A 14476-nucleotide genomic window follows, 5' to 3' on the forward strand; every position below is an offset into this window, starting at 1 on the left:
GCCAGCATGACTAAGTCCCTTCTGGCGAACCAGAGCAGCACATGGAAACGCCGTTTACCTTCCCGCCAGAGCGGTACCTATTTATCTACTTGCACTTTGAAGTGCTTTCAAACTGCTAGGTTGGCAGGAGCAGGGACTGAGCAACGGGAGCTTGCCCTGTCGCAAGGATTCGAACCGGCGACCTTCTGATCGGCAAGTCCTAGGCTCTGTGCTTTAACCCACAGCGCCACCCGCGTCCCCAAGCCACACAGACATAGGGTGCAGCAAATAAGGGCCAGGGAGGAGTAAAGAAGCTGTGAATGCCCATGTGGCTACGTTACTGGCTGGGGTTCCATTTAGATCGCACATAATGAAACAGCCACACTGGTTGTCAGTTCATTTCCAGGCCTCATTTAAGGTGCTCATGTTAGTCCTAAAATCTCTAAATGACTCAGGTGCCAAATACCATCTACTTCCCCACAGACATCCTTGATTAAGATAGGCAGAGGAGGGCTTCTTGGTAGGTCCACCACCCTCAGAGGTTCGGGTGGAGGTGGCCCAGGAGAAGCCATTCTCTAGCACCCCCAAGTTGTGGAACTCCCTCCCCAAAGCCTGGAATCTTCCTTAGAAAGCTTTCGGCCAATGCTAAAGACCCTGGCTTTTGACACCTGATGTTATCTTCCCCAGAGCCTGATTAACCCCACAAGGCATAGAAATAATGAAACCTCCTTATAACTTCCAACAAGTGCTACAAATCTTCCCACATTGAGATGGAAATGAAACTGAAGAATGGGGAAGTTCTGCCATCGCTTCTTCCCAAAATAAGCTCAAGAGAATTTCCATTCTAAGAAAAACAACAAAGATTATACCATTGCGGGAAATAACTTATTTCTTAGTCACAGCAATCCCCAGGGGAGCTTGATGAACCTGAAGGACCAACCAGTGGTGTAGCGTGGGTTGTCAGCACCCGGGGCAAGGCAAGTAATTTGCGCCCCCTAACCCGTGGATTTGCGCCCCCTAACCCGTGGATTTGCACCCCCTAACCCTAACCCCCAGATGTTGCGGCCGGTGCGGCCGGCCCCCCCTGCACCCCCCACGCTACGCCACTGGGACCAACAATTATTGAAGCCCCTATCAAGGACCAATTTATTGGGGAGGGGGGTGGCAAGTCAAGTAAGATGCTGCCGTTGTGCATCCTATGTACTGCCCCCACCAGGCGTTGCAGAGGTTGTAAGCGCTTGCCTCATACCATCCTGCACACAGCACAAACACAACTCTCTAACAACTACCTCCCCACCCTCCCAGACTAGCCTGAATGTACCTATCAGGCAAAATGAAGCATCAAGCCAGCTGATGACACATATGACTAAAAACAAGTGCCATTTATTCAATATCCTTTCAGACTTACCTACTGTCCGAATCGGAAGCAATCTCCTTCCTCCCTCCAAATCTGATCTGGCACTGTAATGAACAGATATGTCAGCATCAATGGCGTGATGAGGAGAGTTTTAAATATGTCGATACTCAACTTAAGTGAGTCACCATACACCTTTAGTTAAAATTCCATTTTTTAAAAAAAAAAAATTAAAATATTTTGGAACTATGTAGGTGAAAGAACTATGTAGGTGAAAGAAGCATGAGGTTTAGCTGTAAAATCAAACTGCCGTTCCATTTTACAAAAGTCCACATGTATTGGCTTAGCTCAAGGGTTTTCACCCTTTTTGAGTCCATGGCTCCCTTTACCATTCTTTACCATTGCATTCTTTCTGCGCACCCCTGTGGGTCTCAGGATCTCAATTATGTCCCCCCCCCTCACCTTTTTCGAACACCCTCCTTTTTGGAGTGTTTACTCAGCCTCCTCTCCTCTCCCCTCTTCTTAGGATCAGTTACAGATAGGTAGCCGTGTTGGTCTGCCATAGTCAAAACAAAACAAATTCCTTCCAGTAGCACCTTAAAGACCAACTAAGTCAGTTCTTGGTATGAGCTTTCGTGTGCATGCACACTTCTTCAGATACCAGATATCTCTTCTTAGGAGTCCTTCAGGCGGCCGCTGCTGCTGCTCCTGGTCTCTGAGCTGCCACCCCCCACCCTAAAGAGAGGTGCCTCCTTATGCTGCCCGCCCCCCAGGGCCTGGGAAGAGGATGCCCCCCAGGCTTAGTGGGCTGACAGAGATGCAAGAGGGCATTAGAGGACGGAGGGAAGGAACGAGGGGCAGAGGCCAGTGTAGCCTGTGGCACCCCTGACCATCATTTAGGCCCCAGGGGTCAGCAAACGTTTTCAGCAGAGGTCTGTCCCTCAGACCTTGTGGGAGGTTGGACTATATTTTGGAGGGGGGGGGGAATGAATGAATTCCTATGCCCCACAAATAACCCAGAGATGCATTTTAAATAAAAGCACACATTCTACTCATGTAAAAACACACTGATTCCCGGACTATCCGCGGGCCGGATTTAGAAGGCGACTGGGCCGGATCCTTAGTTTGCCTACCCATGATTTAGGGCAGAGGTGAATAATCTCATCCATTCCAGATGCTGCTACCCTACGACTCCCATCATCCCTGACAGCTGGGCTATGCTGGCTGGAACTAATGCAAGCTGACGCACAACATTGAGAAGGCTAAAAGTTCTCCAAACGGTCTCATGGCTAGATGAACTTGTGTAACTTTTTTTCTTTTCTGGCTTCAAACCACAGCTTTATTGTTACTGCCTCTTTTCTCGAGCTGCACTGGGAGTTTTTCCTTGAAGAGCAGCCAGTAAGTACTCAAAATAAAAGTGCAAAGAAATTTGCAGAAGGCCAAAAAAGAAAGAAGAGGTGCCAGTTCAAGTGTCTCTGCTATTGCTTCCGCATGAGAAATGTGGCCAAAGCTGCCAAACTTCTCCAAATCCTCTGCAACTAACTTTGAATACAGGAAAGGAGCCATGAGCGCAGATGATCCGGCAAGTAAATTTCTGGAGCTCTACGGATTTACTTGTCCTGGCCAATTGCTATTCAAACTAAGTGGTGATTTGCCAAAGGAAAGTGAAGGTGCTTCCAGCCTGTCAGTATTTTGCAGAAGGTATTCAAGTGCATACTAGAAATCTAAGTGGATTGAAGTGTTCCATTGCCCAGATATAGCAAACACTTTTAAAAAAAAATTCTGACTTTTTGCTGTTTGGAGAGGAATATACTGAAAAGTAAGGGGTGATTAGTGGTAAGACATATATGCACCGTGCAGCCAAATCAGGATGAATGATTGTCGTCATATAACCTCTTCTCAAAAAAACCCCAGAACGAATGTTCCATAACAGGCATAGGCAAACTCCGGCCCTCCAGATATTTGGGACTACAATTCCCATCACCCCTGACCACTGGTCCTGTTAGCTAGGGATGATGGGAGTTGTAGTCCCAAAACATCTGGAGGGCCGGAGTTTGCCTATGCCTTTCCATAACAACCAGACTGGGCACCATTTAACCTCCGCCTAAACTTTATGCAAGTAAACAGCTCAGTAAAAACTCAATAAACAGATCATCTGGAAGAGCCCTTAAGGTCCTGGATTATTTGGGAACATAACTGCATTGCAAAAAACAAAGCAAGCACACATATTGCAACACAGCTATTTAGAATTGCATCAAAATGAGACAGCTCCAACTATTAGTAGAAAGGTTTCAAGTATGGAGGCACCCTCTCCTCTTTGTAGGCCCAACTTCTTACCTGTTTAACCGCATCCAATAATCTCTCCAGGAGAAACTGTCTTTTTGCCACGTTGTTCTGCAACCCTAGAATTCAAGAAAGCACAGGGGGCTATATATTAAATATACTGCCCAGTTTTTTTGGGGGGGAATACTTTGCTTTTCGCCCTATCAGTGCCTTCCCTAATCACATTAATTATAGCAAGCTATATCAATTATCATAACTGATATATTGTACTGAAAGCACCTCACAATTTTTAAATGGTCAAAACAGCAAATTGTCAAAACAATAGTCATTACAACATTTTAAGAGGTCATGTTTGAGAAAAAGCACAGTGGCGTAAGATGCCTGCCAAAGGGGTCAGATGTACATCCTGGGAGGCTGTTTCTTATTCAGAAATGAATTAAATAATTAGAATATATCAAAAAAAGGTTAAAGCAACTTATGATCAAAAAAATAAGGTGGGTCCTAAAAATATACACCTCAGATGTCAAAAGCCAAGGTAAAGAAGTGTGCCTTCAGCATTCACTGAAAGCTGTTTAATGAAGATTAGCAATTCAGTAGGGAAGGAATTCCACCACTTAGGGGCTCCTGCTAAGAATGCCCTCTCCGGGGCTGCCGCCCCTGCAAAATTCTGAGGGCACCGGAACACTAGTAGGGCCCCTGCTGCCAATCATAACCCCCATGGGGGTCTTCAGGGAACAAGATGGTCTTTCAGGTACAGTGATACCTTGGTTCTCAAACTTAATCCGTTCCATAAGTCCGTTCCAAAACCAAAGCATTCCAAAACCAAGGCACACTTTCCCATAGAAAGTAATGCAAAATGGATTAGTCCATTCCACACCTTTAAAAACAACCCCTAAAACAGCAATTTAACATGAATTTTGCTATCTAACAAGACCATTGATCCATAAAATGAAAGCAACAAACAATGTACTGCTGTCACACAATCAATCAATCAATCAATCAGTAACTGAAATGGGTTCCACACAGTTACAAAAAATGCAACAAAAACGCAAAATAAATAACAAAAACAGAAAGACCTCAGTTTAACACTCAAAACGGAAGGGTGGCACTCAAAACGGTGCACGTTTGGCTTCCAAAAAAGGTTCGCAAACCAGAACACTTACTTCCAAGTTTACAGTGTTTAGGTTCCAAGTTGTTTGAGTACCAAGGCATTTGAGAACCAAGGTACTGTATTGGGGACCTGAGTTGTTTAGGGCTTTAAACACCAGCATGAGCATCTGGGAAGGGCCTGGGAACAAACTGGCAACCACTGCAGCTGTTTTAAGTCATAAACCTGAGAAACAGTTCTGTCAAACTCAACAGACAACTTGCATTTTTGCTTCCTAGTGAAGGTATCAAGGACAGCAGGAGAGAAACCAATGGCGACTGTGTCCTAATGGACCCAACGAATGAAAAACATTGCCTAAACTTTAGCTCTGTATGTGACTGAAGCAATAGAAGCTTCGCCACTTTTCATACCAAGTACAGTGGTGCCTCGCAAGACGAAATTAATCCGTTCCGTGAGGCTCTTCATATAGCGGTTTTTTCGTCTTGCGAAGCAAGCCCATTGACAGCTTAGCCGATTAGCGCTATTAGCGGTTAAGCGGCTTTTAGCGGTTCAGCTGATAAGCGGCTTAGGGCTTAAGAAAAGGGGGGGAAAAGGGGGAAACCCCCGCAGGAACTCGCAAGACATTTCGTCTTGCGAAGCAAGCCCATAGGTAAATTCGTTTTGCGAAGTGCCTCCAAAACGGAAAACCCTTTCGTCTAGCGGGTTTTCCGTCTTGCGAGGCGTTCGTCTTGTGGGGCACCACTGTATCGTATTTTTCCGTGTATAAGACGCCCCCATGTATAAGACGCCCCCTATTTCTGGGGAGTCCAAATTAAGAAAACGCCCCCAGCAATACCCGTGGATAAGACGAGCCCCAATTTCAAACCTAATTTTTTGGTTAAAAAAACCTAGTCTTATACATGGAAAAATACGGTAGTTTTGACAAGAGACATTTGCAAGGAGCCAGACGTGCAGAAAACAGCACTTGCAAGAGCTCTGCTGAGTAGGACCAAGGGGCTGTCCAATCCAAAGTCCTGTTTCCAGCAAGGTGACTTTGGAAAGCTGACAATGCAAGACATGAACACAGTAGTCCTTTCGCCTGTTGTTCCCCAGCACCTGGCATTCAGAGGCTGCTGCCTCTGGTCCTGGAGGAAGAACAGTCACCATGACTAGTAGTCACCGATACTCTTGCCCTCTATGAACTTGTCTAATCTGCCTTTTAAACCCTGGAGAGCCACTGCCAGTCAGAGAAGGCGATACTGAGCTACATGGACCAACTGTCTGTGACTTGGCATTTCTATTTATTTATAGAAGTATTCATATACTGCCATCTCATAAAATACAACAGAAGTGTACAGAATGCAGAACACTACATGTAGACAATAAAACATTAAAGGCAGCTTTCAATGATGGACCAGTGGTTTTTAAAATAATAAATAATAATAATAATAATAATAATAATGCTGTTCATAATATTCTCCAGCATTATCCAGCTCTGATATAACCACAGTTTCAAAAAACAAACAAACCCCAAACTCCCCACTCTGCTTGTAGAACTGAAATTCAATTAGTCAGCATGAACGAAAAACGATTACTCAGCCTGCTGCCGCATTTGCAGCGTTTCTGAAACGTATAGATTTCAAGCTCATAACCCAAACTGGCCTCCGTGACGCTGTGGGAGTCCAGCTCACCCTGACGAGGGCCCCTGCCAGCTGGGGCTCTTCTTAAAGGTTCAAGAACCCCTGGAGGTTCCCATCTGTGGCATACAGGAACAGGGTCAATGATAGATCGTGCTGGGAGAACCAGGAAAGATACGTAGCAGGAAGGAAGTAGCATAGGAAGCTGCTGTGCTAAACCATTGGTCCATCAAGCTCAGCGTTGTCTACACGGACTGGAAGTAGCTCTCTGGGATTTTAGACAGGGGTCTCTCTTGGCTCTAACTGGAGATACCAGGGTTTGAACTGGGTACCTTCTGCATGCCAAGCAGATGTGCTACAAATGAGCTACAGAAAGTATCCGAGAAGCAAACACCCTCTCCCCTAGGTGAGTGCCCTGCTTACCAGGAGTGACCTGTCCCCTTTCACTGCCCGAGGCAAAACAGGAAGGTGTTGCCCTGCCCACGCAACACCACCACCCTTTGCCACCCATGCCAAAGCCTCGCTTACCAGGTCTTGAGACTGTGGCTTGCAGATTCCAGTGAGATCTCGTGGGGCTTTCACGAGATCTCACTCGAACTGAGAAGCTGCCACTGCTGCTTCTCCAGTGGTAGCAGAGGTGACCCTTGGCCTATTGCCTGAGCCAACTGCCTCAGTCTGCTTACCATCATTCTCTGCTGAAAGATTTGATCCACTGCCATCAATTTTCAGCGCAACATTGCCCTGGTATGAGAAAGACGCAGAAGCAGGCACCAATTGGCCTCCAGAGAGTTGCCTCTGCCTCCTACTAAGGTGTAACAGGAATCTAAGATAACATGACACTATTGTGCCATACAAGTGCTTTAAATGAGGTAGAACAGCAAAGCTGTCCCTTTGCTCTTGGAGAAGTAACAATACCAAGGGAATAATATGATGACAGGGTGTTAGGGGTATTAAGGGATGGGTAGTGCCTTTGGTGGGGGTCACATCATGCTCCTTCTGGACCAGTTTGTCCATCTTTGGTCCCCACCCTGCACTCACCTGTGGTTTCTAGAAACTGTCAGCATGTGATAGCGGTCACACCTCAGCTAAACTAGATGATAGGAGCCGATAGGTCTCAAACCCTTGGTAAGTTAGGGACTTTCCCTGCATGCAAAAACAGGCTCTGGCGGATTGAGCGAATGAAACTGAGAATAAAATATAGAATATTGATAGGGATTTCTCCCTGCCGGATATGAGATTGTATTATGAAGCATCTTGTCTTTGTTGGTTGAAGGAATGGATGACATTGGAGAATCCACATATCTTAGATTTAAAAGGTCATGATAATATCTTTGGTTGGAACGCCTATTTGTGGTATGAAAGGTAAAGGTAAAGGTACCCCTGCCCGTACAGGCCAGTCGTGACCGACTCTAGGGTTGTGCGCTCATCTCACTCAAGAGGCCGGGAGCTGGCGCCGTCCAAGGACACTTCCGGGTCACGTGGCCAGCGTGACGAAGCTGCACTGGTGAGCCAGCACCCGTGCCGCACACGGAAACGCCGTTTACCTTCCCGCTATAAAGCGGTACCTATTTATCTACTTGCACTTAAGGGTGCTTTCAAACTGCTAGGTGGGCAGGAGCTGGGACCGAACGACGGGAGCTCACCCCGCCGCGGGGATTCGAACCACCGACCTTACAATCAGCAAGTCCTAGACACTGAGGTTTTACCCACAGCGCCACCCGCGTCCCTGTGGTATGAAAAGGTGAAAGTAAATAAAGGATTTACAAATCACATACAATAATTAGGAAAAAATTGTATAGAGTATGGGATAAATACAAAAGAAATATTGGAGAAAAAAACACCACTTTGGCTCTCACCGTTGGAAGCCATAACGGTAAAGAAAAAGAATATGATAGAAGGTTGGACGACTTAAAGAAATTTAGTAAAACAAGAGAGAAGAGAGTTTAAATTAGAAGAGTTTAAGGATTTATCAGGAAAGTTAACAACATGAATACAATATCATCATTTGAATGACGAATTTAAGAAAGATAGAAAACGAGGGTTTGGGGAACAAATATCACAACTGGAGAGAGATCTGTTGGAATGTAAAAGTGCTGTCTAAAATGTATAAGATATTATTGGATTGGGAGACAAAGGATGAGCAGGTAAACTCTTCAATACATTGGGCAATAGATACTGGTTATAATATAGATATGGAAGTGTGGGAACAATAGTGGAATACAGATATAAAATTTACAGGATGCTATGCTTTAAGAGAAAACTATATAAAAATGTTATATAGATGGTATCTAACACCAAGTAAAGTGGCAAAAATGTATGAATCAAATTTGAATAAGTGTTGGAAATGCAGAGAGAAAGAAGGTATTTTTTATCATATGTGGTGATCTTGCAGTAAGGTTAAAGCTTACTGGGAAATGATATATAATGAACTGGAAAAGATGTTTAAAATAACATTTTTTTAAAAAAACCAGAAGCTTTTCTTCTGGGAATTATAGGAGTAGAACTACCTAAACAGTATAGAAATTTACTCATGTATGCGACTATGCGGCAAGAATGTTATTTGCCCAAAAATGGAAAGAAGAAAAGTCCAGACAAAAGAAGAATGGATACAAAAACTTATGGACTATGCAGAAAACTTACCGGAAAAATAAGAAATCAAAGTAACAAACTTTTTATAAAAGAATGGAAACGATTTATTGAATATTTACAAACAAAATTGCAAACAGTTGGGGGCAGGATTTTTGTAATAACCTGCAGTTTCATAAGAGTATATAATTAAAGTAGATTAATAAAAGAATAAGTTAATTTAGAATATGCAGGAAATGATAAAAAGACATTTAAGAAACCACAGAAAGAGGAAGGAAGGAAGTCGAGTTTTGAAATGTTAAAATGACTGTAAAACTATTGAAATGTATATAACTGAAAATCATAAATAAATAAATTATGAAAAGCAAAAAAAAGGATAAAATGGGAGTACAATGCTGTTATGTGGAATGCTGTAAACTCCATGGAAGAAGGATGAGAAAACACAATAATAAATAAAATCAAAATCCTGTTGCAGCCTTCAGTTGTTTGCAAATAGATTCCCATCACAGATGGCATTATTTTAATTTGCACCTTGGATGACATTGCAGGAATATATGCTTCAAATACAGCACAGGCATCTCAATCTATGTTATCCTAACAAAGACTCGGGTCCCCCACTCCTGGACGAGCTGTTCTTAGAAAATTTAAGGCACTTTCAAAGTGTTTAACTAATCAACATAAAAAATATAGACGCCTTATTTTAATAAGAAGTACTTTATTGTGGTTTAAGGAAACAACATTGAAAAACAAGCAGTATAATCAATATAAGATGCAACATGAAGCACAACAAGAAGAAACCACTATTAACACCTGGATCATTATTTACCAAACACATGGACTCAACAACAACTAATGAAAACTTAGGAGAACTGAAATAGATGGAATTAACTTAATAACAGAAGTTATTATAAAGCCATTGGAACTAAACATTTGGTATCTGGTCAGCTTTTAGCTTTTGCAACAGGAGGATTTGGCTGTCTGCACAAACTAGAACCAAACTCCTTATACTTATGTTAAATTTACCAAATGTGGATTGTGTCAATTTCACCAGAAGTATTGTCAGCAATTCTATTGACAATTAACTATTTCCGGTTATTCAGTTCATCATCATCAGAGTTGCGTAACTTTGCCACAAAGGGATGGAAAACTCTAGAGAAAATTTGGAGGGGGGTGTTGATAAATACTTTAGCTCTAAGAGATAGGCCAATACCCCACTCAGACACAAACTTCTTGGGTGACCTTGGGCCAGTCACACTACCTCTCCGCCTCACCACACGGGTTTGCTATGAGAATAAAATGGAGAAGAGGGAGATCTCACTCCACTGCTTGGAGCAAGAGCTCCTGGAGGAAAAGCAGGCTACAAATGGCATAAGTAAATAAGTAGATATACATAGAAGTCCAAACGGTTAGGGTGCGGGAGGAAACTGCAAGCAGATCCATTTGGGCAAGTTTTAGGGGCTGTATCCAATGCTAGCCCTACTCAGAGCCTACCCACTGAAATCAATAGGCATGATTATCTTGGGTTCATTAATAGCAATGGGTCTACTTTGAGTAGAACCTAGCTGGCTCTCATTTCATTACCAGAAGGCTGTGACGTAAAAAGCAATGGAGGCATCCCACAGTATGTGAATAAGTCAGCTGCCAGAGCTCCGCGTTCTCTAACCCATGAATAATAATACAGTGGGACCTCAGGTTAAGTACTTAATTCGTTCCGGAGGTCCATACTTAACCTGAAACTGTTCTTAACCTGAAGCACCACTTTAGCTAATGGGCCCTCCTGCTGCTGCCGCGCCACCGGAGCACGATTTCTGTTCTCATCCTGAAGCAAAGTTCTTAACCTGAAGCACTATTTCTGGGTTAGCAGGATCTGTAACCTGAAGCGTATGTAACCTGAAGCGTATGTAACCCAAGGTACCACTGTAATAATAATAATTTATTATTTGTACCCCGCTCATCTGGCTGGGTTTCCCCAGCCACTCTGGGCAGCTTCCAACAAAGATTTAAAATACATCAAAATGTCACACAAATACACAAAATGTCTAGAGAAAGGGACAGCAAACTACTGAAAGGGAACAGAATACCTAGTGCCAGAGAGCAATGTCCTAATACTTCTAAAAGAACAACAGTGCTTTTAATTCCATTCCAGATTTACCTTGCTAGCAGCTTTAATTATTTGTTTGCATGCATCTATAGCCCAGCCCACCCCATGCAGCCTCATTGAGGGTTATGGCATTGCATAACTTAATCCACTATGTCATGAGGAAAGGTGGGCTTTGGTTTGAGTTTGCATTGTCATTTACTGTTGATTTCATGTTGCTGCTGCTGCTATTCTTTCAATTCCTTGCCTGCCCTTCACCATCAAGCCCCAGGGCAGGATACACCAATCAAAACAACAACATCACAAACAGTGTTAAGACAAGCTGCCACCACAAGAGTAGAGGTAGGGTCCTGTTGCATTCTCAACACTGACTTTTTCGCAGCCCTGGCCACGAGAATCTTTCGTCGATGAGCAAGCTACACAAGCGCTAGTTAACAAAAAAAACTGCAATCGGAAATTAGTCGCTGGAAGGCGTTATCTGACCCCCTTTCCTCTCTCTTTTTTTGTCATGGTAAGATGCAGTTGCTGGCTCCAGGGATGCTGCTGCTCCCCTGTCAGCAGAGCGGCAGGGTGTGTCTGAGCATGCACAGAGCGGCATTAAGAAAGGTGGGAGCAGGGACGCTTTAACACCCCACCCCGGCGCCCCCCCCCCCTTGCTGCTGCTGCTGCTGTTGTTGTTGGGCGAAAGAGCAGCTCCGAGCCAGCCCAGCCACCTCCTCCTCCCTTGCCAAGCAAAGCTTGCTCCACTCACCGCTCATGGCCGGCGACGGAGTTCCCCTCCGCGGGCAAGCAAAGCCTCGGGATCCCCCCTCCGACTTTCCCGACTCCTCCTCCGCTGCCGCCGGGGCTCCTCCCTCCCGTCAAAGCCACCAGCACCCCACAGCACATTGCCCCTCCACCCGGAAGTGATCCTCAAGGAGCCCGGAAGCAAAACACGTAGAACCCGGAAACCATCTCAGGCCGGGGGGGGTCATGGGAATTGTAGTCTCCATGGCGGTGACAGTGGGGTAAAACCACGCTGCTCCGTCTTTTTCTTCTTCCTCCTCTTCCTGCTTCTCCTGCAGTCGCTCTGAGCAGAGAGTGTCCCCTCCCTCTCCTTCCCGGATTTTGGGCCCCCAACTCATTATATGTATCTGTTAATTGCAGCGCTTCCCAAGTAGTAATAGTAATGCTGTAGTAATTTATTATTTGTACCCTACCCATCTGGCTGGGTCTCCTCAGCCACTCTGGGAGGCTTCCAACAAAGATTAAAAATACATTAGAATGTCACATATTAAAAATTTCCCTGAACACGGCTGCCTTCAGATGTCTTCTGCATGTCAGGTAGTTGTTAATAATAATAATAATAATAATAATAATAATAATAATAATAATAATACAGTATACTATTTATACCCCGGACTTCCGGGTTAGCGCCTCCGGCAATGGCGGAGCTCCTCCGATCGGGAGGAACTTGCTCCGTGGAAAGTAGGGTCTGAACCGCCATGGCGAAGGCGGAGACCCACTGAAATCACAGGCGGAAGAAGCCTGTGAACTTGGGATTCGGCTGGCACCCTTTGCGCCTCCCCTACTCACGGGGAAACCCTGTTTTGGGGATCCAGAGCAACGTGGGGTGAGCGGTGCAAAGGGTGAGTTTCCCCAGCCACTCTGGGCGGCTTCCAATCTTGTGTTAAAAACAATACAGCATTAAATATTTAAAAACTTCCCTAAACAGTGCTGCCTTGAGATGTCTTTTAAAGATAAGATAGCTACTTATTTCCTTCACATCTGGTGGGAGGGCGTTCCACAGGGCGGGCACCACTACCGAGAAGGCCCTCCACCTGGTTCCCTGTAGCTTAGCTTCTCGCAATGAGGGAACTGCCAGAAGGCCCTCAGCGCTGGACCTCAGCGTCCAGGCAGAATGGGGTGGAGACGCTCCTTCAGGTATACTGGGCTGAGGCCGTTTAGGGCTTTAAAGGTCAACACCAACACTTTGTATTGTGCTCAAAAGCAGTTGTGATACCTTTACAGGAAAAGCCCTGCCTGGATCCCCACTGCAATAGATAATTAATCGGCCAGTATCCAATATCCCATTCTAGGGCAAGGTGGTGGATAGAGTTGCCACCTTTCTTCTGGCAAAATAAAGAACAGAGCAGCGGTGGGTGGGTGATGACTGCCACACCGGCTGGTACTAAACTGACCAGTGCAATCCATTACAATCTATTGCCTGCAAATTGGATTGCAAACCCCTCTGGGGTTTGTCACACGGACACCCAAATTTGTAAATCTGACTGCTTTGCTACCCAGAGCTTAAATACATGACCTTTCACACATAGGCAGTACTGTACAGCAATACATGCAGGCCTGGGCAAAAAATTAATAAGGGATATTCCAAGGAGGGGACGAGCTTTGTTCCACGTGTTAAATTACTGACGGACAGAAAAAAATATTAGGGTGTGTTGCATTGCCTACAACTAGCCAGAAAAGAACAGGGCTGCGTAAACACAGCTGTCATCTAGTCCTTTATATGAACAAATCATCCATCCTAGTGGGAATACTTGAGGCCTTTGCAAACTTGAAGGACAGGAGTATCCAAAGTGCCCAGACTTGTTCAACAAGCTTTCTCTTTTCCCTGGAACAGGAAGCTCTGGGAAAGGGTGTGCTCAAATTGTTCAGGAGCATAGCAAGGTACAGTAGTAGACTCATGACCATTTGTGTGATGCGGGCAGGGTAGAGTCAGCGAAATCCTTGGCGTTTCTCAAAACGCACAAAGCTACAATTCCCAGCACCACTGACAAACTATGGTTCACAATATTGGAACAGGGTGCTTTAAATGCCTGGTGTGTTTGCAGCCACACTTCCTAAAGGTGCACCTGGCGTCTTCAAGATACAGCTTCTGGAGATTGCTGAAAGTGCACCTTTTTACCCTGGCTTTTGACACTTGAAGTACCGTATATATTTTAAGGATCCATCTCATCTTCGTAATTGTTGGTTGTTTTAAACTGTTTTAAATATTGTGTTTTAATGTTGTAACATGCCTTGGGACCTGAGGGTAAAGGCTGGGTAATACATTAATGAATAATAATAAGAATAAAATTCCCTATCCTCTTACCTATCATTCATCAGTCTTTCACCCTGTAATAGGAGAGGCAACAATATCAAAGGAACCATCAAGTACTTTCTCACCAACACTGTAAAAGCACCTGTTAGGCACCATAGTGTCTTGCTACCTGAGACTCCTATTACAGTTCAAGCAGGTCAGGTCATTCAGTGCCCTCTTTTTTGCCATTGCCTTTCTCATACTGCAGCAATGTTGTGCTGAAATGTGATGGTAGTAGGACAGGTCTTCTGGCACAGCACTGCTGTGGAGCACTGCCCAGGGCTACATGTGGGAGCCCAGCATCTGATTCTACATGCTTAACTGAGAAGTGGAGGTGGTGCTTAGCAAATGATGCAGAAACGTGCTGAATGCA

At 44.7% G+C, this 14476-nt stretch overlaps 1 protein-coding gene across 6 annotated transcripts in view; it reads right to left on the minus strand.

The window, feature by feature from the left end:
• Positions 1 to 11921, minus strand: part of SNX29 (sorting nexin 29) — a 226228-nt gene extending 214307 nt beyond the window's left edge. For 5 of the 6 annotated variants that reach the window (XM_081839688.1, XM_081839690.1, XM_081839691.1 and 2 more), the window contains exons 1-3: positions 11776 to 11921; positions 3671 to 3735; positions 1388 to 1440 (exon numbers count right to left, since the gene is read on the minus strand). In XM_081839688.1, coding sequence (XP_081695814.1) covers positions 1388 to 1440; positions 3671 to 3735; positions 11776 to 11782 — 125 coding nt within the window. In that variant the 5' untranslated portion in view covers positions 11783 to 11921. The remainder of the gene's footprint in view (positions 1 to 1387; positions 1441 to 3670; positions 3736 to 11775) is intronic. The other variant, XM_081839693.1, reaches the window with a different exon arrangement.
• Positions 11922 to 14476: the final 2555 nt, after the last annotated feature.

This window comes from Podarcis erhardii (genome assembly GCF_964252035.2).
Source record: "Podarcis erhardii genome assembly, chromosome: 14".
Taxonomy (NCBI): Eukaryota; Metazoa; Chordata; class Lepidosauria; order Squamata; family Lacertidae; genus Podarcis; species Podarcis erhardii.